Source organism: Dermacentor albipictus, chromosome 1 (genome assembly GCF_038994185.2).
Source record: "Dermacentor albipictus isolate Rhodes 1998 colony chromosome 1, USDA_Dalb.pri_finalv2, whole genome shotgun sequence".
Taxonomy (NCBI): domain Eukaryota; kingdom Metazoa; phylum Arthropoda; class Arachnida; order Ixodida; family Ixodidae; genus Dermacentor; species Dermacentor albipictus.
Window position 1 is genome coordinate 19,500,921 of NC_091821.1, and position 25,268 is coordinate 19,526,188.

Consider the following 25,268-nt stretch of genomic DNA (forward strand, 5'->3'; position numbering starts at 1 on the left):
GTCGTCGACGGAAGAGGTGAGCCTCGTTTTGAAAGCACTTCGGCTACAACAAGAACAGATTTCGCAACAAAACCAGCTGGTGACATCGCTTATAAGCTCTTTAAACGCTGAGAAGCCAGTGACTAAATTTGTAGAACCTGATGCATTCGACGGCATGTCATCAAGTCCAGAAGGTTGGCTTGAATTCTATGAATATGCCGCTGGAAAGAACAACTGGCACTCTAATGAGGACAAGATTACTAACATGCGTAGTTACTTAAGCGGTGTTGCACGGAAGTGGTATGATTTGCACATTATTGAAGAGGCTGGCAACTCTTGGAATCAGTGGAAAGAAAAATTCTTGACGACTTTCCGAAGCAACCCAGTGCAAAGGTGGGACGCCGCGCTTAATTTCAAATTCAAGCAAGGCTCCCTCGTAGAGTATTTTTTTGACAAATGCCACCTTTTAAAGCTGGCCGAGCCTATGCTTCCTCCGTCTGCCGTAGTAGCACTAATAATGCACGGACTGCACGCGCAAGTCCTGAAGCAAGTGCAACTACGGTCACCTAAAACTATGGACGGGCTCCTGGAGTGCCTTCACGACATATCATTTACTTCAGAAGAAAATATAAACGCTAGCTCAAGCGGTCACTTCACACGGTCCGGCACGGATTGGTCAAGCCGTAATCAGCGAGAACCGCGCCGCCTTGCAGGCGGCACAGAGAGCTTGGGTTGGCGCGCTCCCAGAGGTCGGGTGCATAACATCGACAGCGACCCTGTTCCCCTACTTTCGTACGCTGAAGAGGCTCCGACGACAAAAAACTGATAAACAAGGGTGATCAGTCCGACCCGATGACCACAACTGAGACTGTTTATTTAACTTGCTCTAGCCTACTTCACATCCCTGTGAAAGTGGGAAACAGACACATGATGGCGTTGGTTGACAGCGGTGCTTCTGTGTCTATAATAAATGCCAAGCTGGTAGATGCAAGTCACCTGCATAGTGGAAGAGTACTACGGGTGCAAGGCTACGATGGAAAAGTAACAATGCATAATCAGTGGGCCTCAGTAAACATCGAGTTCCAAGGTCATGAAATAGCGAGTGAAGTACTGGTGATTGAGGGGGTGACGTATGACTTTCTGCTATCCAGACCAGATATAAAGAAACTAAAAATCAACGTATACTGGGACGATGCGGTTTTAGTGGAAGGACTATCAAGGCAAGAGACACAGCCGGATAGAAAGGATAACCTGCGAGTTGTCAATTGCGCGGAGGATATTGCAACGACCTATCCTGAACTAGTATGCATAGGAAGCTATCCACCGGCGATGACGTCACACAAGGTGCCTTTCGAACTCACCGACAAGACCGTCATCCGAAAATCACCTTACAACATGTCAAGAGAGCGCAAGATATGGTTGAAGAAGGAATTGCAGGAGATGCTAGACGCCAATATAATCCGGCCTTCGGTGTCACCCTTCGCCTCTCCCATAACTATTGCGCCGAAAGAAGAGGGAACTTTCAGACTGTGCACAGATTACAGGGTTCTCAACCGACAGACAGAACTTATACCATTTCCCATGCCGAAGATAGACACGATTATAGATGAGACAGGTGGTTGCCGATGTTTTTCACGTATTGACTTGTGCAAAGGTTTCTGGCAGATCCCGCTAACCGAAGAAACAAAAATGTACACTGCTTTTATCACGCCCTTCGACCTGTACGAGTATAACCGGCTTCCTTTCGGCTGGAAAAACTCACCAGCATGGTTCCAGAAGATTATGAACGAAGTCCTGAAGCCTTTCCTAGGTGTCTTTTGTAACGTGTACATAGACGATATTATCGTCTTCTCCAAAACAGAGACGGAGCATCAGGCACACCTGTCCCAGGTATTAAATGCCTTGAGCTTGGCACACCTCAAGGTTAATTTTAAGAAAAGTGCGTTCTTTCAAAGAAAAGTGGTGTTTCTTGGAAGAGTCTTTGATGGGACTACCAAAAGCACGAAACAAGAGTCCGTCGAGAGGATATCCCAACTGGTAAAACCATATGATGTACACTCATTGCGTGTATTTTTGGGATTAGCAGGACATTTCAGGCCCTTCATAAAAGACTTTGCCATCAAAACAAGATGCCTCACGCGCCTAACACAGAAAGAAGTTCCATTTGAGTGGAATGAGGAATGTGAGAGAGTCTACCGTGATCTGGTGCACAGAATATCTGCTGACCCTATTCTACGCATACCAGATTTCACTTTACCCTTTGAACTGAATACCGACGCCTCACACTATGGGACAGGTGCAGTCTTGTACCAGAAATGTCCAGAAGCATCCGGCCGAGAAAGGCGACACGTAGTAGGTTACTACAGCTACACCCTCAAGCCACCTGAAGTCAACTACACCACTACTGAAAAGGAAGCTCTTGCAGTCCTCAAAGCAATTCAGTACTTCCGTACGTACCTAGAAGGTGCGAAGTTTACTTTGTTCACCGATCACCAAGCCCTCACTCATCTCTTGAATATGACCCAACCTAAGGGACGTATCGCCAGATGGGTGAACTATTTGCAGCAGTTCGATTTCACCATCTCCCACAGACCTGGACCCCTTTTGACTGATGCAGATGCATTGTCTAGACTGATGATACAGGCCAACAACGAACAATCGGCAGAAATCAATGAAATTAAATTGTGGGAAGGCACTGAACAATTGATTTTTAGGGAAGGTCGCTATCAAGTCCCGCCAACGCTGGTTTCCAGGGTGCTTTATTTGTACCACGATAGCCCAGAATCTGGAGGACACGATGGATTTTGGCGCACCTACAACAAGCTAGTCAAGAGATTTACGTGGCCTCACATGAAAGACGACGTCAATCGATACGTTCGTTCATGCCACATTTGTCAAATCAACAAAGTGAAATATAATTAGCCTACGGACGCCATGATAATACCTTGCCACTCAAACGTGCCTTTTGAAGTTATACACCTGGATTTCGCCGAGCTAAATAAGAAACGAGAAGGAGTCCGAAAAACGCAAGCTTTTCTTCTGGCCATAGATGAATGCACCAGGATGGTCGCGGCACGGGCAGGAAAAGAAGATGCGAATAGTGTCATCGCCCTTCTCGAACGGGATATGTTTAGGACAACCAAGACAATTGTATGTGACAACGGTCCAGCGTTCAAGAGCGAAAAGCTAGCAAGATGGGCTCGAGACCATAATATATCAATCCAGTTCTGTGCGCCATACCATCCCGCAGCGAATGGGCTTGCAGAGCGTGCCATACGAGATGTTAAACAATACATCAGGATGTACGATAGTTTCCCTGGTGGTTGGAAATGCTCTTTAGAAGCAGCTGTGAGACATCACAATCGCTCCTACACCAGCGGCTTGGGATGCAGCCCGCAATTCGCTTCTTCAGGAGAAACCCCTATTCTTCAGGCGGACCGTGAACTTGGGCTGTTAGAAAATCTCCAGATCGTCGAGGAAAGGAAACAGAAATCGCAGGAGGAGAGGTACCGTAAACGAATGAAAAAAAATTTTGACAAGAGACATTGCTCAGATATTCCAGACATTCAAGTCACCGACCTCATTCTAGTTAGGAAAGGAGTAAGAGAATCCAATGCCAAATTTTATGGTCCTTACTCTGTGACAAAGACGGCCACTCAGAAAGGAATATTGAAGACTGTGTGGTACATTGGCGAACGTGGCTCAGTTGAATGTGCTTCGATTGGAAACGTTTTCAAGTATTACCCCAGGAGGGGTTAGCAAAAGAAACCTGGAAGGGTGAAGCGGTATGAGCCTTGGAATAGAAGATGAAGAAGCGCAGGAGTCTGGGTTCAGGAGAAGAGAAGAAGGAAGTGAGAATAAAATGTAGACAAGATGGACGCCAGTTCCACAGCAATGCTTTACGTTTACTGTGTCCTTTAAGTAGGAACGCTACAACCTTATATCTTGATAATGATGTAGTTAGTATTGTTAACGAGGTTAAGGCGTTGGGAGTTAATTTTCAGAGACTATCATGGAACAAGCAAATGGAAAATATCTGCGGCAGATTAAATTGCGTTGCTGGGCTGATTAATAAAAACCGTCAAATATTACCAGTAAAAGTTAAATTTAATATGGATTATTTTTAACAACACTAAATTATTGCCACCTTGTATGGGGCTATACATGATTAGATAACATTAAGAAACTCAGTCTGTCAAAAGTGCGCAGTTCAGATGCTACTCATACATTTCCTTTTCTTAACGCATTTAACATGCTAAACATGGAATTTATCTATGCATTCCGTCTTTCCTGTACTTACCGTTTCGCCATTAAAACCAGTAACACTGACTTCATCAGTTCCTTTCGTTTGGCAAAGCGACACTACCTATACAACACAAGAATTCAGGATCCTTGGCTTCAGTGATTATGCCGCACAAATTATGGAAATCAGTCGCTATCATTCCAACTAGATGCACTTTTAAACAAATATGCCAAACATGGGTTAATCGCTGAGACTGCATCCATGCGCACATATTATTTGTTCTTATCAAGTAACCGCCGACACAAGCGTTGGGCGGTCACCCGCAGGGTTGTCTGAACCATAGAGCTTCCTGCAAAAATTACTAGAGGGAACTCTGGCGCTGAAGTCATTGTCCTACCATGGGAATGATGGGAAGTACATGGATTTGTCTGATCTTCGTGCTTGTGGATTCAGACGTTCTTGTGGCTTTCCATATTGCGCTATATAAATCTTATTGTCGTATATTTCAGCGCGATCTATATTCTTCGAGGTGCTGAAGATGCCGGGAACGCGTACAGTTGCTATTAATTGTAACGATTGAACTTGTCCAGGTGGCCAAATCAAAACGCGCCAAGCGTCTCAAGGCACTGGCATGCCCGTGATAAATTCATAAGGGCGTTTCATTCGCTTGACGATACATGCATCCATGGCTTAATGGTTTCAATATGAGGCTTCTGTGCTGGAGTCCCTGTGTTCGAATCCTGCAGTTGGGCAATTTTAATGATGTTTATTTAATTATTTATTACGCAATACACTGTTGAAAATGACGAGTTTACAAAGTCACAAAGCCGTTTGAATCCAAAAGGACGAAGTTTAGGCAAATCCATGTACTTCCCATAATTCCCATGCTGGGACAACCGCTCCCATTGCAGCTCCCGTAGACACTAGCGCCGGAGTTCCCTCTAGTAATTTTTGTAGGAAACTTTATGGTCTGAACAGACCAAATGCTCCCCTTGTTCATAGGTCACTTTTGTTTGCTTGAAAAACGATTAACATTGCCTGCACTGAGCGGCTTGTCTTATCTAATTGGCTCACAAAAGGTGAGGAGCATGCTCAAGGGGAGAGGGATTCGATGGGGCCGAGCCATTGCACTGAATATTGATAACTGGATAAAGAGGGTGGTGCCGGCGACAGCGATTGGTCCGCTTTCTCTTATTTAGCTTGCGGTGGCTCTTCGACAATCTCGGTGGTATGCAACGGAAGCTTAAGAATGACTAGAAATTGCATCCTCAGCAAAGAAGAATTTGCAGAATGAGGTCGTAAACGTGCCAAAAGTTCTCGAAAATGTTACGTGGCCACGCAAGAAGTTTTATTACATGCAAATAAACCCATGCTCTCCGGCAGGCGCGAGCAGCTGGTGCCGGAGCGATGGGCGGCAGCCATCTTTATTTCTTTTGGAACGGGGCAGCCTGTGGCTGTTCTGAAGAAAATTCAGTTTTGTTCGGCATATTAATGCATTTTTAACGCGTATGCGTCACTTGGACACGGTGAGTTTTTGCGGTTTTGTGACGTCACATGAGAGGCAGGTGAAGTGGGTACAGCCCGAAAGCTTTTGACCAATAGCCGCGGGCTCATGGCAGAAAGGCGTCGATTCAAAAATAACTATTTTTGTTTTGTTCAGTCAAATTATGCATAATCAGTGTGTACACGTCATATCAGATGGTGAGCTAATCGCGGTTTTCGTGACATTGCGTGACAGACAGGTGAAGTGGGGGTGGTTCAAAAAGTTTTTGACCAATCGCGGTAAGCTGATTGCAGAATTGGAATAGAAAAGTTTGGAATAGTTTTACGTTATAGCGCCCATGTTTAGTTGGTTCCCATTCACATTTATTTAGAAGTGTACGGCAGCTCACTTCCTGCTGGACTTTGTAGGGGCCGGAGCATTACCAAGCTGCAGTTAGCTTTTTTTTCTGCCACTCCCATATTTGTCATGAAGAAATAATTCTTTTGATTGATTGATTGATTGATTGATTGATTGATTGATTGATTGGAGTATTGCGGGCTCAAATGAAGAGATACATTGTCATTGCCAGCTTCTAAATTGCTCTATTAAATGCAGCAAGTTACGTTAGTTTCTTTTGCATTTGTCCAATGAGAGAGCATCAAGCATTGTCCATCAAGCATTATCAGGCTGTGGTAACCATTGTTTACCTCCTTGGTGAGCCTTTTAAAGTTGAGTTCAAAGACTTGCAACCCTTGGTGTAGCTCTGTTGATACTGATTGGTTGCATAATCTGTGCAGCATTATATTTTCAGTTTTAATTGCATGGCATGTTTTGCGTGCTGCAGGAAAGCTGTGTCCATCGTGCCTGAGTAACCATTGCATTGGAGAAAACGTGCACTGTCTTTGGAGGCCACTGTTGAAAATATGTGGTGAAACACATTTTTCTTCTTGCTATTCTATAGAATTGTCAGAGTTTCCTAACTTCAAAGTGTAAGGAGGCATTGCTAATAGATCTGTAGTTATTGTTGATATTTTAATTGTGTGTGCAGCAGAATGCCAATCTATACAACTCATGAATAATCCATGTGCATAGCTGCACAAGGTGTGCATAAAAGTGTGCATAGGTGTGCATATCTTTGTTGTTTACAGAGGCAGCAGGTGTTGGTGCAATTGCATGCCCATGTACTTTAGATAACCCTTTAGGGATGGAAGACGAGCTCAGCTCATCAAGCACAAACTTGCAAAAGAAAACGAACGATGAGACCAGATCTAGTGTTTTTTGTCTGCGTGCAAGCCTGAAGGCGATTTGAGCTCCTGTGTAGAGGGGGCCTCTGCACTTGTTCTAGGTGGCAGGCTTTATTTTGTGCTTGTTGTAAAAAACATATTGGGAAAGGAGTTGTTGCAAAGTGAAATTACGAGCAGTGAAGCCCGTCTTCGTTACAGTGTAAATTTTTTTCCTTGTAAAATTCACCTTTCTGGCAAGATTTTCTCTAGAGCTGCAATTTGGGCTTGTTGGTTATTCATGGTCAAATACCAGCACGTGAAATACAAGGGACGGACCTATGTCTCTTTAAGGTCGTCTATTGTTTTTTATGCACTGGTATTTGACAGTCAAAAATTTTTCTCATGCTCATGCTTTATATGATCAAAATCATTTGCATGCAAAAAAGAAAGAAATCGTTTTTATTTTGCATGTTTTATTTTCGTTTTTTGCTGTCTTAATGGGTTAAAGCGTTAAAGCATCTCCAAGAATGAGCACAGGTGCATCCCATCAGAAAGATTATACAGCCTACTTCATATGGCTTTAAGCTTTGTAGCAAGTTCCATGTTGCAGCTCCAGTGTTCAAGCTGTTGTCCAGAGCTTATCTCATGCTGGCTGTGAGATGATTAGTCATCTCATTGTTAACTTTGTTAACATGGCAAGTGGGCTGTAGATTTTCGATGGGGGTGATGCAGTTCTTTCTAAATTTATTTTTTCGGTTTAGACCGAATTACGACCGATCACTTTACTAGACCATCTGTAATGGTAATTGCGCGGTGCTGTGGCATCTATCTTCCACTTTCTCTATATACCAGTGCCCACAAATCTTTTTGGTTCTTTATTAACCCTTTGGGGGCTGGGCACTTCAAGCATTTCCATTTGCTGTGTGCTGTTTGCTGTGTGACCACATAATAGTCTCTTGTAAACTGCTTGTCTAGAAAGTTCGATCGATTTGGCAATTATTTGCAATATCATCCCTTTAATGGGGCCCAGCAACACTGTTTTCACTGCCAATTGAATTAGTTCCAATAGGAATTGACACAGGCATGCAAAGCTTTATTGGTTGCTTAATTGTCTCTGCCCCCCTCCATTTATGTGTTGTGCAGAAGGGTGTGGTTGGGGGAATAAGAAATTAGGTTAAAATGCTTCAGAGGAAAGCAGTTTCGCCCTGACGAAAACAATTCCCCTTGCTGAAACGTTGGCTCCAGCCTGAGGCATCCCTGTTGAACATAATAGACAAGACACAAATTTGACATGCCATAATTTTATTCAGGAAAGAAACTTGTGTGTAATAGGGATATTATGGCGACCTTTGTGTATTCACTACAATTTTAAAAATATTTTGTTACTTAGTGCAAGACTGCTCTCATAGCTAGTGGCCCGTTACTGAGTATGCTTATTCTTGCTGAGTGCTGCAATAATGTGTGGGAAATGCTTTGAAAAAAGTCATACAGGCATCTAAAGCAACCTAATACAGGCCAGTTGGTTCGATACCACTTCTGAAATTGCGGTAATAAATAAAGTATCATGCACAAAAGCGCAAACTGTGTTTTACTTCAAGTGAAACTTTGAATAAACACACGTGTCAAGTCTGGGATGTCATTCATATGCTATTGCTTGAAAACAGCATCTCTTTATCTGACAGCAGCATGAAGGGTGCACTGATACCCATGGCCTTTAATGACAAGAGCATTGCTCTCAAAAGCATGTTTTTACATTTGCACTCTGCACCCAATGTGTTTTGTATAAAAATTTGTTAGCCTTCAAATGGGTGCATGTTGGTTAGATGTAATGTTACTCTGTAAAGGTGAGGGAACACAAGCTGGCCATAAAGAACAATGCTGGCAACAACACCTAGCAGAGCATTATAGAAGATGTTGATCCTATTGTGTAAAGCGAGCAGGGAGCCTTTGTATCAGTGCACCGACCATCAAGGACATGCTTTTCTTGAGCGTGATATATGAGTAACACGACAGCTTGACAAGCTTGTTTATTGAAAATTACTCCAGAAATAAATCTCATAAGTTTGTGTTTCTTTTTTCCATGCTGTAACATGTAGCCTGAAAATATATTCTGGAAATGGTTCAACAAGCTCACTGTGTGAGCACGTTGTTACCGCATTTTGATTTTAAATTAGCACAATTAACACGAAAGGATGAAGACAAGTGCGGAATTTGCAGCACGCACACATGTACAGTGCAATCTTGTTGATACAATCTTCAGAGGAACCCAAAAATAAAATGAATCATCCAAAAATTGTATTATGCATACTTGAACGAAAAAACCAGTCAAAAACACAAAGGACAAGAGAAGAAGTTCACGACAAGTTCAAGTATGTACCAACTGGCCCAGATTTCAACCCTTCTGCAATGTATTATGCATAGCAAGCTCCAAAAATTATGAAAATAGGTGTACTCGATGACAGGCTCAATAGCACAAGTCTGTGTGGTATTGAGTGATGCTGCTCCATATATTAACACTTTATGCATAACAGATGCCACACAAACTGCAGTCAACACACCTTTATTAAGCAGCATTAATATACTCGACAGTTCACACTCGGTGTTCTTCTTTTCAATGCCCATAAAAAAGTTATTCTGGAAGTTAAAGAAAGGAAACTGCCATGTCCTCATTCAATTGAGCAGCGTTCTACCACCGCCGGCATGCCATGCGTGTTTCTCCTCCAGTGTAGCTGGGGCTCAACATGTTCATGGGTCGTTGGAATGTTATTTAAGCTAGCACACTGGTATATAAAGCTACGAGTTTTTGAAATGCGAGTAAAAGCCCACTTCTACAGTCGTATTATCCAAATTGAGGTGGAAATGCGATCACAATAACCGTATGAAAATACATTGCTCCTATATGGGACATTGCCCGGGAAACGGAAAAGAAACGTATTATCCAAAAAAACATTATACAGAATCATATCTACGAGATTCCACTGTGTGCACAATTTAAACAGACATGTGCCTCAAGTTGATCTCGCCTAAGATCCTAGCAGAAAATTGGAATTGCGTAGCACCCGCCATGGTAACTCAATAGATGTGGCGCATTGCACTGCTAAGCACAAGGTCATGGGTTTAATTTTGCCTGTGGCAGCCGCATTACAATAGAGTACAATGGTGAAACACTCGTAAACAGTATTTTGGGTACACGTTAAAGAACCCCAGGTGGTCAAAAATAATTGAAGGCCCCCCACTATACCATCCTTTGTCACCTACTGTGCAATTTCAGTATGTTAAAGCCCACAATCGGGCATCTAGCATGACATCGCTGGGCACCAAGCACGCAATGAATTGAAGCAGGCTTAAAGAACAGCAGAAACTCCGTGTCAGTGAAAAAAAATTAAAGGGAATGTAATTGCCAGGAGATAACCAACAACTCTTGCGACAAAGGTGAAATGGTTCTAGACAAACAAGAGTGGTAAAGGCATGCCATCACAGCCATCGTCCTAACCTCGTGATCTGGGTTGTCTCCATGATTTCCCAAGTTAAATTGTTGATCCTGCTGATAGCACTGGCTTGATCAGACTGGGGTAGGCATCCACTGTCATTGCAATGGTGTGGTATGGTATGGTATAACTTTAATGAAGTCCTGCAGATCGTGAGCCTTCACGAAGCGGGCCGCTCCCACGTGGGAACCGGAAGGCCGAGCCTCTCGGCCGCATCGTGGGCCTGCTGGACAGCCCAGAGTTGGTCAGCCAAAAGAGGGCTGCGGAGAACCGCCTCCCATCTGGCCGAGCTGTTAGCGATGATAGAGCGTGACCGGGCACACCGCCAGAGCATGGATTGATAAAAGCTTGAACTATTTTTTCAGTTTATGCTCCTGGAGCCTGTCATTCAGCCATCTCCCTGTCTGCCCAATGTGATTTTTGCAACAGGTCCGCAGGATAATATATTAAGTGACAGTATTTCTACTTAAAATGAACTTACTCCTGCGATTGACGTGGGAAGTTTTTTTTTTTTTTTTTTCGGGCTTTGTAGCTGGATTGGCATAGGTGCATTAACTTCTCGGGTACAGAGGATATAGCACGGACATCTGCTTGCTTACCAATTCTTTAAGTCTATTACTACCGCATGACTTATAGTGCCACAGTACAAGTTACCTCTAGAACATTGGCTTTCTGCAATATGTGTTATCACGTACATCACTCATTGAATGCCTTCTTAAAGCTTGTTGGAACAAAATAAGGATAACAAGGTCTCATTGAAGACTGGCAAAGAAAAGAAGTGGCTATAATTCTGTATATACATTGCCTTTCGCATGGGCTTAAACTAATAGGGGAACGTGCATGCGTCCTTGTCGTATTCTCTGTACCTGGGAAGTTCGTTTATGTTAAGAAATCCAGCTACAGCACCTCGCTCAAGAAAGCGTGCCTGTTCAATTACTGGAATCGAAGGAATAAGTTCATTGCATGTAGGAGAACTGTCACTTATGTTATGCCACAGACCTGTGGCAAAAAAGTATGTCAAGTGAACAGGCAGATGCCTGAATTAGAGGTTGTGGGAGCATGATGTTAGAAATGGCCGACTTGGGTTTTTAGCAATCAGTTGCAATATGAGTGTGCAAGCCATCCCCAGTTTGGCCAAACCAGTTTAATTGGCAAGAACAGCTTTCAAACAAGTTGCAAAATCGTGCACACAGCACAGCACTTGAGGTTACGCAATGGCAGTGTTAGTATGCATTTGGCTGCTCATGTGAGATGAAAAAACTTTCTTTAATGAATTGTGATCTCTTGGCATTTTGTGTTCCCTTGCCTTCCTTTCTTTATTATTATTATTGTTGTTGTTGTAGTAAATATGGTTATCCATTTATCTTTCTTTTTGTGTGTGTGTGTGTGTGTGTGCGGATCAGTAGTTATTCACTTTTTTGCCTGCTTTGGTTTGTCTTGTATCTAACAATGTGATGTTACTGTTGTGATTCCCGTTTCATGTTTGGGCTTTAGGTAAGATGAACTTGTGTGATACATCTCTGTAAAATTGTGCACATACAGGAAATAAAGATTATTTGTAAGTTCAGTGATGGTCTTTGTCCCAGCATCACTGCTATACAGTCAGGAAAAATTCTGAAGAATATGGACATTGGTAGTGAGCATGTCTAGGTTTAATACCATGCTCTACGCTGAGGAGACTATGAAAAGTTCTGAATAGCACTTGCACATATGCTTGTGTTGAGCATACATGGAAGATTTGGAGGGTGGGCTGTTGAACCTTTCTTGGGCCAGGTGATTGTGCTGGCCACAGCACAATCAAGGTTATCAATTCAACAAGTGGCTAAGAAAACACCAACACACCTGTGGTTCTGTCAGTGGCTGTTTGGGGAAAAGCTGGTGCAAATGCATCTCTACATCTCTATTTGATAGCTTGAAATTGAAGCGTGGGAACAGAAAAATTGTGTATGAAATACTAGTAACACTAGACGAGGCACTTCGATGATCTTTGTCAGGTGTCGCCTTATCCAGCAAAGGGCATGATTGTCTTGAGCAGGCACATTTGTAACCAGTGCTGCCAGTGTGCTGTTTTTTTCTCATGTTTGTTTTTGATAACTTTTGGTATGTGTTGACCTAATGAGTATTCAGTAGGAACTTTTTGCCATTTCATAAACAAGTCCTATGGACATGGCATACTATATGTTGCGGTACACTTAGGTAACATGAAAGAGGTAATTGCTGCATTGTTTGTGCTTTGCAGATTTCTACACAGCGAGAGGTGCATGAAATTAAATATGTGTGGAGATCATGCTGATTAAGTGAGCTAAGAGGTAAGGAAACAGCTGACTTAACACCTACAATTGACTGAATCTATTCTCCACGTGGTCAGCTTGTTGAAAGCGGGCTTTCCTCACAAATTGTGATTGAAGATATTAAAGAGATGGTAGATGGTCAACCGTATTTGCAAAAATAGTAGTGCGAGTTTTTTGTAAAATTGTCATAATGAAAATCATCTTGCATTTCATTTGAAACAGTACTTTGAGTGTAATGCAACAATTCCCTTCTTACTACATTTTTGCAATGCAAAAAGCATCAACAAAGCTAAACAAGCAAAAAGGAATCAATAGCCTTCAATGAAAACTTAAATTAGATTATTAGTTTAATTGAACTTGTTAACCTTCTTGGTGCAGATTAGTCGTTCGGCCTTAGGATAAAGTTGCTGTTGATGGCCTCACACTGGCAATACCTGTGGGTTAATGCCAAGATGTCATGTTCTTCAATGTGCTCAATGTTGCATCAGTATTAAACAACTCTGGTTGCATCTTCACATTTCATTATGCAAATGCAGAGCAATTTGCATAGCTCATCTAATTTTTGCTTTGCCAAAGGTAAACTTCGCTGCCTCAGTGATGGGGCCCGCTCTAGTGCACAACGCCACCATGAAATGAGTCATCAGCTTAAATGGCCCCAAAAGCAAATTTTGGTTATACCCTGGAAGTTGTGACGTGTCATCTAGGGAGCGTTCTGCCGCAAAAATTTTTCAAATCTGCTCATTAATAGCCGAGATAGAAATATTTCAGTGGCACGAACCCATGATTTCAGCAGGCGTGCTCCACTGCCAAGTGAGGCACGCTCTCCACTCGCGCCGCCTAGCCTCTGCAAGCGAAATTTCTTCCCTGCGTTCTCCCATACCGGACCTCGAGGATAGTGTGACGCATAGTCACGGGTGCCGCCTTCATTTTTTTACTCCTCGCTTTTTTTTTTCTTTCAGCGCTGCGCACTTCTACTGACGGCATTGCGCGCAAGCTGTTGCGATTGTCTCGTTTCGCGCAGTATATGATTTCGTGCGCTGTGTACAAGGATGCATGACTAGCGGTATAATTCAGTGCTACACGAATACTGAGGCAAAACAAGCTGATCACAGAGCTGATCACGCAGCGGAGCATGGTAGAAAATGGCACAGTTTCGGAACCTGCACACGTTACTACGTGACCGTGGGAACAAGTAGACGAAGCGGAAGTACATCTCTTGCTTCGATGCGAAGTAAAACAAAAAACATGCAGACATTCTGTTTGTGTGTTTTATTATTTCTCTAAACTTCAATTCGTCAATTTAAGCAACAGATCGCACAGATGACAGATGTTGCCTTGAATAATTCTCGGAAGTCGCGTGTCACCACAAGTGACACTGCGGACACGAGTATGTAGGCGCAGGGACGCGGTACGTCACCGTCCGGCTTGGAGTGCGTTCGGATTGAAATTTCAGACCTTTCCGCGGCACGTAGCGATGTAATTCTTCGCAAACACGATCGTTAGCGCACATTGTATGCTTTGCGCTTGTAAGCTCCAAATGACCACACCTGGTGAGAGGCCCTTTTAAAGAAATTCTCGGCAAATGGCGTAATATATAAGAAAAGAGCGCATAATAATGGGCTTCTAAAAAATTTCAGTCGCAGCCCCTTTAGTGAAGAAAATTAAAATAATGGTGAGCAACATTTCACTTGCTCGGGAATGTTTTGCTGTTTTAAGGGATACTTAAGGCCCACAACAAATCAAGGTAAAGTGATGAATTTGTGCTGCAAAATGTCTAAACCATCCCTCTTACCCAGAATTTCTAAATGAGAAAAAAGTGCACTAGCGTTAAACAGGATTGGTGCCACCCACCGTGAATATGAAGTTGGCTCCCACTGACATACTATTATCTCCTGTTTATAATTGGTGTACACAAGTAAGCCACAGACAATGAGGTTGCTTTTGCTTTTCAACATGCTTTTTAGCCAGTTTTACTGCATTTTTCAACAGCACAAATTGGTCATACCTCTTCACACCGCTCTGTCAGCATTCTTTATAGGAGTGCACTGCGGTCTCTATGTGGCCTTCAGGCCACTTACAGAGGGCAGATATTACATAGGCATGCAGGCATAAGAGGGCCGTGGTATAGTTGGTGCAAATAAAATGGGCAAGAACACGCCACTACCAATTGAAGTTTTTGATTAGAGAAACGCTGTTTATACAAGATGGTGTCCCCACTCCTACAATTTATCCTTTTTTTTTTCTGCTCAACATAAACTTCATTTGCTGGTGGCATTTGTTTGCATCTGTTTTTGTTCTTGCCCTTGTCCGCTTTCTTCATGCCACCTACCGATATAGCATATGGCATCTAAGCACTAACTTGCCAACAAGAAGCTGCGCCACAGTGCTTTGATTTTTCTTGTGCACTTACACATGAATCGTACACCTGGAACAGTTTTCCCCAATAGCATGAATTGGCAAGAGAGGGATGCAGTCTTTCATTCAGCAATTTGCTTATTGACTTTAAGCACCACTAAATCTTAACAATGAGCGCCATCTTAAAGTGTTGGCTACATTTGCAGAAACCTTGCATTTTTTGTTTTATGCCCAGAGACCAACTTATTGCAAAAAAAAAAAAAAATCGTGAGTGACAGTTCTATGCAGTCCTTCTGCAATTCCAGTCACCAGCAACAAATGGAACGGTTTATGTTGTACACTCTAAATGCTGCCCCGGTGACCTTGGATGTCCTGCTCTGCCAGACATATAAAGTCTGAGGTTCACATTAAGAGGGCACCACTACCCAGCCATAGTGCTGATAGAGTGGTGTGAAGAGGCGACGTCAGCGTGCTCTGTAGAAAAATCCAACCGAATTGACCAAGCTGCATTGCTAGAATTCGCATTTACTAATGAAAGATCTTGGCTATCAAGATATTGTGCTATATTTTCACGACGGGAAGCACGTTTTTCTTCCTTACCAAAACTGTTCTGGCTAAAGGTGATGCTTTAACTTGCATGGAAGGCCGATCTATATTTACATTCAACATTCTTTTTCTCGCTTGTATATGCACCTGCAAAAAAAAATTTTTTTTCGTGTGAATATTTTCGCTGCCTGTTTGGTAGATAACCTTTATTTTTGCATCGGGCTTACCGTTAACTTCTTTTTCTTTTCAGTGTATATCTAATTCACTAATATTGTTAATGCTGAAACATACTGTATGACAGCAGGCCCTGCTCTTTGTCACTGTAGTTGCTTCCAAGAGACCATTTTCCTGGTTGTATGTGCACTTCTTTCCGGTAACGTTTGCCCAACTAATGGCTGCACCGTTCATCATTAAAATGAAAATGAAGTGCTAGCTGCATATTTTGGGGTCTGTCTTGTCTGCATGGTCTCATCATGAAAGCTACATTTTTCATATGATACAAGCAATACATGCTGCTTGAAAAAAAAAAAAAAAACGCCGATTACGAAACTCACTAATGCGAAATTTGAACGCAGCTTTATATTTGTTTTCATTTTGCGATATATTGGCTGGTGCAAAACATCTTTCTCTTGCGGCATGTTGCAAACATAGCAAAGTGTGGCATGACTGCCTCGCTAATCTGAGAATTGCGAAAGGTAGGGCGGGGGTGATGCGTGGGCACGATTCACAGCAGCTACAGCAGCTCCCAGATGACGAGCATGAATCTGGCACTATCTCATAGCCATCATTGCTGCACTACTCATTTCTTCTCATGCTTTCGCCGTACCCTCCTCCTCCACTTTCCTCCTCGTGTCTTTATCCCCCACTGCACTCGGCAGTTGCTCTTTCATGATTCGCTGTGCTTGTTCGCTCAGTTACACCGACGCTCACCACAGGAACGGGCTCCTGAGAGCTGCACTGTAAAATGACTGTCACCATTAGTGGGGTGAGCTGCCTCGCAGCAAAGCTAGCTTTACAATTACAAAAAAGGGTCTATTCGCAGAATAACTGTTACTTGAGTTATAAATGAATTAGTATAGTATTTAGTACTAACTGGTTTTGTAAGCAATCCACAACTTAAATTTCGCTCCAGCATCGCAGAAATGTTGCCATGACATTTGTGTTAAGCTTCGTGTGCTTAAATCAGCATTTTGAGGTGCCAGATGTGATAGGTTAGGCTTTGTCAGGTCATGCTAACATTAAGTGTCATTTTGAAGTTGCCTTTGGTGCAGAAGTGCTACGGGAGTATGAGGACATAGACCAGCATTAAATTTTAAGACTCATTTTCACCTTGCCTCTGCTGACAAAAACTGCCACTGTGTATTTTTGTGTGGTCAGCGTAGAATACGTTAAACAGCAGGTTAAAGGAGTGCTGGCATGACATTCTTGACCTTTTTTTTTCTTCATTAAACGAAGCTCCAAACCCTCCAGACCCTGAAAAAAGTACTGGTACGATACAGTGCACCTTAAATAACTATAATAGTGCAAACCAGTTTTGATTTCAGTATCCAGGAGGTAGATACCTTATGCCATATACGTTGGCATTCTCCATTCCTGCAATAATGGTCCCTAGAAGTGGACTTTACTGTGCTGCGGCAGCGACACGAGAGTGCAGCCAGAGCAACAATGAGCCGCATTCTTGCTTTTCATTTAAAAAAAAATTAATGAGCAAGATTGTCAAACCTAGGCGTATTACTAGGCATTGGAAAACTAAGTTCTAAGTCATGACGTCATAATGTCTGGCATGAAGTCGAGCGTTTTGAGACTAACTTAGCTGTTCAATTCAAAAGTGTGTTTTCCAACTCTCATAAGGTGTCCTTTTACGAAAGAAGCATGTGGAGTTTCAGAGTTTCTACCACTCTGAAAGCAATGAAACGTCTGCATCACCGAGGGAACTAATACCATAACAGATTCTGTTTGGTACAAAAGGCAACTTAAGGTTGGCTACCTGCATGATCTGCGTCGCAGGAGGCTCCTTTAATGCCGATACAGTGAGCAGCAGAGATGCGAGACGAGCTGTTCTGGCGTGGTTCGTGGGATGGTGGTCGCGTGCAAGGGCCGAGAAGGAAGAGGCGCCCTACAGGTTTTGCCTCCTTTCCATTGCCTTCACGTGTCACACTGCCAACAATCTCACTTTCAACAGCTAAACACGTGACTTTTGCATCATTTTTGTCTTCAAGCTTGGTATGTGCTTAAGTTTTTACCAAGGTTCTCGCTTAACATCCTTCAGTTCTCCGCCATCATGTGTACTTGCAGGCACATGATGACACTAACACAGAATGGGGCACAGAGGAATTTTAAGGATTTGTGGTAAAAGTATCTGATGATCAAAGGAAAAAAAATTGTGGAACCTAGTACTTTCCTTGGCAACTACTTCGCAGCACAGCTCATTGCAATAAGCACTTGTGTGCTCTAAATGAGCTAGAGACATCACTTGTATGTAGTTCCATGTAGAAGAATCGAAAGTACTCAGTTTCCTTTATTTTTCTCACGTTTTTTGCATTACAGTAAAACCTCATTAATTCGGATTTCAAGGGACCGAAAAGTGTGAATTAACCGAATGCCGAATTATCGAGGTATTAGGAAAGCAAGAAATGCTTACTACGTCAACACGCTTTTATTTACTGAATTAGGAAATCCTTTCTATTTTGCATAAAAGCAGCGCGGAAGCTGTAATTCTCGTCATCTCGTCAATCATTAGCGCTCGATCGGAGCGACGAAGGCCTCACGACTTTGCAGTGCGGCCGCGGCGCGCGTCTTCATAAGTAAGGCGCTTTTCGCTGGCGCGTGCTCTTCCCGATTTTTTCGCCAGTGAGCTGGTCGCCAACAGATCGGCCGTCCATCGCAATGTAGCCAGTGCTCTTCGTTTTCTACAGCTTCCACCGTGTTTGTGACATTGCGCACGCAGCCATTACACCGAGCCAAACCAAAACTAATGTTTGCTAAAACCGCTGTGGACGAAACCGCAGCCGCTATCGACGCGATCATGGAGGGCAACCATACAGTTCTGAATACACACTGCCAACGCGGTGTTATGAGCGATGGTAAGCGCAAGAGCATAGGCACGCAGCGTTCCGGCGTTCTTGTCCCCTCGACTCTGCCGTCAAACTACGACCAATGCCTCTTTTACTAGATGCCCGCCGCGTTACTCGCTTTCTCATTGTAGCAGCGGCATAGAGTTTCTCACTGCATTACCTAGAGGGAAATCTGGTGCTGCTGCGCTGTGGTATGCATGGGAATGCCGGTATATTGTGACTTCGGATTGGCATCGTTCTTGGAGAGACAGGACACCGTGAAGACGCGCTTGGCAAGCACCATAGAGTTTTCTACAGAAAGTCATTTTTGTAGGAAGCTCTATGGCAAGCACCTTCCGTCTGTCACAATGATTCATTTTCTATAAAACAGCACGTGAAAAGCTGTTTTGGTTTTATTATTACGCAAAAACATGTTTCATATTAGTATAACTAGAAAAAAATCTAGCGCTGCGATCGTTCAACCATTATGGGAATGATGGGAAGTACAGGCTACGGATTGGCATTCTGTTGACTGGCAAGCTAGTCTGAATATTTTTTGGCAGTTTTGGTTTCGATCCAAGTGCAATTGCTATCACCTGCAGTGGGGCAGTGCAACGGAAAGCTTTCTGCCTTTGTTCTGTTGCTCGAAGGGGCGATAGCGCGCTATGCTAGCAGCTGGGACAATGTTTGTGTCGCGGTGTGGTGTCGAAGCCCTGACGAGAAAGCAACGGCATCGTAAACGTTGAAAGAACGTGTTTTGACTGTTTGAACCTCGGTTTGTTAAGTGTGTTAGGTTGGAGCTGTAGTGTTACATGCTTTATGAAACTTCAGAATGGGAAAAAGAAGGCACTACTGATACAAGACATAGACAGTTCTACTTCTAGTGGCTTGACAATTAATCAAATTTTTTTGAGGGCCTCATTATGCATTGCTTGTTCACATGCTCATTGAAATGCGTGTTTTACGCCTTTAAGAACACAAAATTACTTGTGGTAGGAAAGGTTGGTGCTTCCTGGCTGTAGTCTAGCGTCGAAAAATGGGTAATTGCAAAGCCATGCCATAACGCTTCGGAAGCGGTATGTCAACATAAAAAAAAATGAAGCATACTCGTAGGAGGCCTCAAGCATCCCTGCTAGCAGTGCAGCAGATGTGCTTAAAGGTACTCGAAGACGTTCAGCAGTCGTGACTGCCAACACAGCCTTTCGAAAGAGCGAGAGAGTTCGCAAGTGCCTGTCTGCGAGAAAAGTCTTGCATTCGCAGCAAGCAGACGTCGTAGCAGACGACACTTGTAGCATTCCTCTCAAGGGCGCAATACTTCTCACAATACAAAATTTTTATTTCTATTAGTACTCGATGAGTATTTTTATATAAGTACATGCACGGTTGTTATTGCTGTTGTAAAAATAAATAAATAAATACTCTCTGGCGTTAAATCGGGAACAGAATTGAACAAGAATGCATACCCTGGTGTGTCCGGGTGATAAACCATAGTAAACCGTGCTTCAATCTCAGTCATACAATGTTTATGTAATGTGTTGCGCATTGTATAAGACACTACAGAAATAAAATCAGATTTTACTCGATAATATTTGAGTATAGCTTTGTTTACAGCGTCGCAAGCAAATGCCGCTAGTCTAAAGATCGAAGTCAATCTGAAGCCTGTACTTCCCATCAGTCCCATGTAGGTTGAGGCAATGCTCAGGAGAACCCCCATAGACACTAGCGCCACATTTCCCTCTAGAGTATTTATTTAGAAACTCTATGGTGTTTATGTTTCCTAGTAGAACCCTGGGGGTGTTAGCCAGTGCCACCACTCGCAGACCTTGGTGGCAGACATGGAACATCCTTTCTGCCACAGGTGTCACGAGAACGTGACCTTTTTGGGCGAAGGCCACCGGTCAATAAACCCACACATGCCACCTGAAGGCATCAGTGTTGCTGGATTCGACACCCTCTTTATGTACCAAACGAGAAGAAAGGGGGTTAACCGAGGGTCCGAATTTTATTAGTTATATCGTAATGAATTTTGAAACTAGCACTAGAAGCAGAATTGTTCTATATGCCTTGGGTATTTTTTCAAAACTTTTCAATTTGCACATTGCATCTGACTCTTCGTTGTGACATAAAGAAGCAGCATGTCTTAGTTTATTGACCGAAATAGCTGCATGTGAAACCTATCTAGTTAGAAAATAGAGAAGCAAGCAAATGGACTGCTTCTAATTCACTTTTTTGGCCATTCTATAAGGTATTAGTATTGCTCAGATCATAACGAAAAAAGATAGTTATCACTAGGATGCTCACCTACAAGCAGCAGTTTATCTGGTTCTATTCACTTAGACATCATGTTCATTTTTTAGTAGCAATTAAAAAAAAAGTGAAAAAGTTAAGGCTGCAAAAAATGCAGGAACCCTGAATCCTGGGTTTGAATGTTGTTTGTGTAAGTTCAGAAAACATGAATACCTGAAATTTCATCTAGGAACACTTTGTTCATTAATTTCAGAAAGTCACTGAAAATGGGCTTCAGCGAGACACGCAGCCATTCAATTAGCTGCATGTCTCAAAAACTCTCGATACATTCTGTTTATGTTCATTGAACAATGATAAATTTGACTTGTCACATTAAATCAGGTTTACTTACCAGTGGGTGCACATGCTTCTAGCCGGCTTCCTTTTTTATGCTGACTACCTTCTGTTTCTGAACATGTTACTTCATTTCTTGCTTCTCTTTGCACTGCTGGTGGTCTTGACTTCTGCAGCTGAAATGTAGAGAGTAGCCACTTTGCTTCTGCCCATTAAGGAAATACAGAGAAAGCATAATACAGTATGCCTTTCTAGTGCTTCTACAGTAGCACAGCCAAGCCACAAATACAGATTCCAGTCTCAAGTTACATTGAGTCACTTAAGTGGAATCTATTCAGCACTTCGAAGAGCAAAGGGACATATTCCTGGCCACCGTACGAGGGGGGACCCAAAATAACTGGAATTTCCTGATAAAAACCATGAACATTATTTTTTTATTGAATGCAATTTTTTTTTTCAAATGCAATGATAATCACTCTCAAGGTACTCTCCATTAGTACTAATGCACTTGTCCAAATGTTGATTCCTTTATTGGTAGCACCTTGCAAGTTCTTCTTCTTTTATGCCTGCTAGTGCCGTCATTTCATGGCGTTTGACTTCGTCGACATTGGCAGTACGCTTACCTTCCATGTCTCTTTCCATGTGACCAAACAGGAAGGAAGTTTGCAGGAGCCAAATCTAGTAAATAGGGTGCATGGTTCAAGGTAGTTGTCTGCATGGAGGCCAAAACTGGCGAACACTGAGACCCCTGTATACAGGAGCATTGTCATGATGCCAGCAGGAACCACTCGTCGGAATTCCACAAGGCTGTACGTTTTCGTGCCACACTTTTCTGCACAGCCATTTCAATGTATCCATATAGAATTGTTGGTTGACGGTTCGGTTTTGAGGAATGAATTCTGAGTGTACAATTCCTTCGATGTTTAAAAAAAAAGGGTCAGCATTGTCTTCAAATTCAATTTAACCTGCTGAGCTTTTTTTTTTTTTGGACAAGGCAAGCCAGGTGACTTCCATTGGCTTGTCTGTTGTTTACCTTCGGGATTGTATCCATAGCACCATGAGTTGTCGCCTGTGATAATTATGTTGAAAAACTCTAAATCGGCTGTATGACAAATTGCATGACAGGCTTCCACGTTACGCTCCCTTTGCTCTTTGGTGAGAAGTCTAGGTACAAACTTGGCAGCCACTTGTCACATTCCCAAATCGTCATGCAAAATGCGCTGGATGGAGCTCCAGGATAGCCTGGGTAAGTCTTTGAGTTGGTCGATTGTTCTGTGTCGATCTTTTCTGATGAGATAACGGATTTTGGCATTGTTGTCCTCGGTTCACGCACATGAAGGACGCACATTGTTTGTGAGTATCTGCTATTTCTTCATGTCACGAGTGCGCTACAGACGCACACACAACTGCCAGAGAAACCAGATGTGTCGCCGGTTGACGCCACTTGGCATACTGACGCGGGAGAGGTCCTCCCATAGCCCCCTCGCAGTGAAACCTCGTACTACAAGTAGACAATGTGCAGGTGTACGATTCCGGTTATTTTTGGTTCCCCCCTCGCATATCAGAACAAGAACTGCATTTCATAAATGCTTTTTTTCTGTGAAACCAGCACTAAATGTGCTTTGTTAAAATGTTTGGTGAGCCACTTTTACTGACAGCAGAACATTGAGAGAAATATGGCATACATGTCACTCAGAATTGGTGCCATGATTGTAAACATATGCTAGGCACCTGTGATGTGGCATGCCCGATTATAATTGCTAATTGTAATCAGTATAAAGGTTATCTTGGCTTTCTTAATTTAGGCAAATTCAATTCTGCTTGTTTTATTGGATGATGTGACAGGTCTCTCTCATCCGATAAACCATGAAAGCTTCCTTATGTAAGCCTGCTTAATCATTGTGCACTATCTAAATCAAGGTGTACTTGTGTGGCCCCTCCAGGCAGGCTCTTAAAGTGTTCTAAATTATTCCATTAAGGGACATATTTTTAGTGACTGCTGTTATTTGCTGTACAATAGAAACCTGCCCCACGTGTTTATTATACATACCTAAAGCAGTTGCTTCAGAATTCACATGAAGGATGTTTAAGCAATGCTCAGTTGGCAGAATCATTAGTTCTTCATTTGGCTGCACTTCCTGTACTGGTTCCTGACACTGCCTTGCGCGATGCCACACTCACTCACCTGCGAGTGCACTGTGGCACCTGCATGCCTCGTGATGCGTTCAAATACTGAAAATTGCAGTGATAAACGAGCTGCGTCGTCTGCTCCAAAAGATAAAAGCATCTTTCACAAACCTACTCATGAATGCGAATCACCCTTGATGAACATGCGCAGCACCGTGTTGTCTTTTCCAGAGAGGTCGCGCGGCACCTGTGCCACTTCAATCTGTGAAACCACTGTAAAATCAGATGAGAGCACTGCACTCCCTGAACCAGTGCAGAAACTTCAGCCCATTCGGAAAGACCCATTGAAATTAGTGTTGACTACACCTGGCAACACTTGGCACTTGGTAGTGATGACAGTAACACTTATAGTATGGCAGCTCACAAAAACTGAGAAAATGGAAACGTGCGGTTTTAGCAGCAGTAAAATCAACTTGTGGGAAACAATGTTATTATGGCTTTATTAACCATATCTATTAGGCAACAGGCTGCTACAATAACCTGTTATTTCCAGTAGTGCCTCAGTAAAATGGATGCTGGTTCCAGGCCACGGCTGTTGAATGCAAGTCCACGTTAATGAGTGGAGGAAAATCAAACAGACCTAATTCAGAAAAAAAACGCTAATTAAGCTCCCATTTTGCACACAACACAGTAGTGTTCAAATATGACAAAGTGGCATATATTCATGTGGTCACTTTTAGTGGACTCGTCGAGTGAGCACTGACAAAAACAGCCGTACTCCTGCAGCTTACCGATCGAAATCCTCTTCGACAAGTGCACTCAAGCTGAAATACTACAACGAAGCTGCTGCGACTAGATCTGCTCATAAACGCCAAAGGTCCCACATATACATTGGTCCACAACTATACAAAAATCCAGTATTTGCAGCATGCTGAAAATTGGAGGAAATGTGGGAGGTGATGTATGGTAAAAGCTACAAGTTGAGGGTTGTTAGATGTGTTGTTGGAAAGCACCAAAATTTTGTTCATTGCTTGCCTAAATCATTTCGAGGTTTGAAAGTGCCATGAAATAACTGCTTGACTGGCTACTTACACTATCATCTTTGCTGGAAATTGGGCTGTAGTTCTGCAACGTTTCAAAATTCTACTAGGTGTAGCAGGGCACTTCGTGTGTTCCATGGCTGTCAGGTAGAGGGCACAGTTGTGGTTAAAAGTTGCTTGAAGAGCATTGGTACTCATTTTCTTTTTACTAATGTCATTTAATGCTGACCGTACAGTTAAAAGAAAACACGTCAGCTGAATATCATGGCCCTAACATGAAAGCTTGAAATTTAATTATCTTGTTCACAGTTCTAAATACAAGGCACATTTATTCACTTCTGTACTGGTTATTTTTGTCCTGCCTAATAGTGCATTTCTTTATTAAGGAGGAATACACACTGAAAAGTTTGGTCACCACAAAGGTGACCAAACGAGCATCATATAAGAAGCAAAACTATATGTAGGCTTTTCAAAAATGTTTAAAGTTAGTGTAATGTTGGGCATTTGCACAATGCCAGGAGCATATGGAGTAAAGGAGAGAAATGATATAGGGAAGGTATAATCATAAATGGCAGGTCATCTATGAGTACTGGGCCACGTTTACTACATGGCTCATGGTGTGACAATATGTAGAGTGAAATCATTGCCACCTTTTAACAAAGGTTATATATGTGCATAGTTTGCAATAACATTGGAGGAGTGTTAATTGTAGCAAACAATTTTGTATTAAAAACAGAGTGACTAAGGCCTGCAGGTTATTGTGAGGCCTTGTTATGTCACAGTGTTGTCTCAAATTGTTGCCTCAAAATAACATTGGAGGAGTGTTAATTGTGGCAAATAATTTTTGTAATTAAAAGCAG

General features: G+C 42.7%; 2 protein-coding genes across 12 annotated transcripts in view; both read left to right on the top strand.

Annotated features, from left to right (window-relative positions):
• LOC135909971 (uncharacterized) overlaps positions 1-25,268 on the top strand; it is a 250,532-nt gene that overhangs the window by 21,877 nt on the left and 203,387 nt on the right. The gene's annotated exons all lie outside the window — the stretch shown is intronic.
• LOC135909972 (CCR4-NOT transcription complex subunit 7-like) overlaps positions 1-25,268 on the top strand; it is a 35,408-nt gene that overhangs the window by 8,557 nt on the left and 1,583 nt on the right. Inside the window, exons 2-4 of one of the 11 annotated variants that reach the window (XM_065441977.2) lie at positions 6,550-6,694; positions 12,656-12,725; positions 17,616-17,730. The exons of 1 other annotated variant lie outside the window; for it this stretch is intronic. In XM_065441977.2, coding sequence (XP_065298049.1) covers positions 17,652-17,730 — 79 coding nt within the window. In that variant the 5' untranslated portion in view covers positions 6,550-6,694; positions 12,656-12,725; positions 17,616-17,651. Of the gene's footprint in view, positions 1-6,549; positions 6,695-12,655; positions 12,726-17,615; positions 17,731-25,268 lie in introns of those variants that run through there. 9 more of the 11 variants (XM_065441975.2, XM_065441976.2, XM_065441981.1 and 6 more) reach the window with 9 other exon arrangements.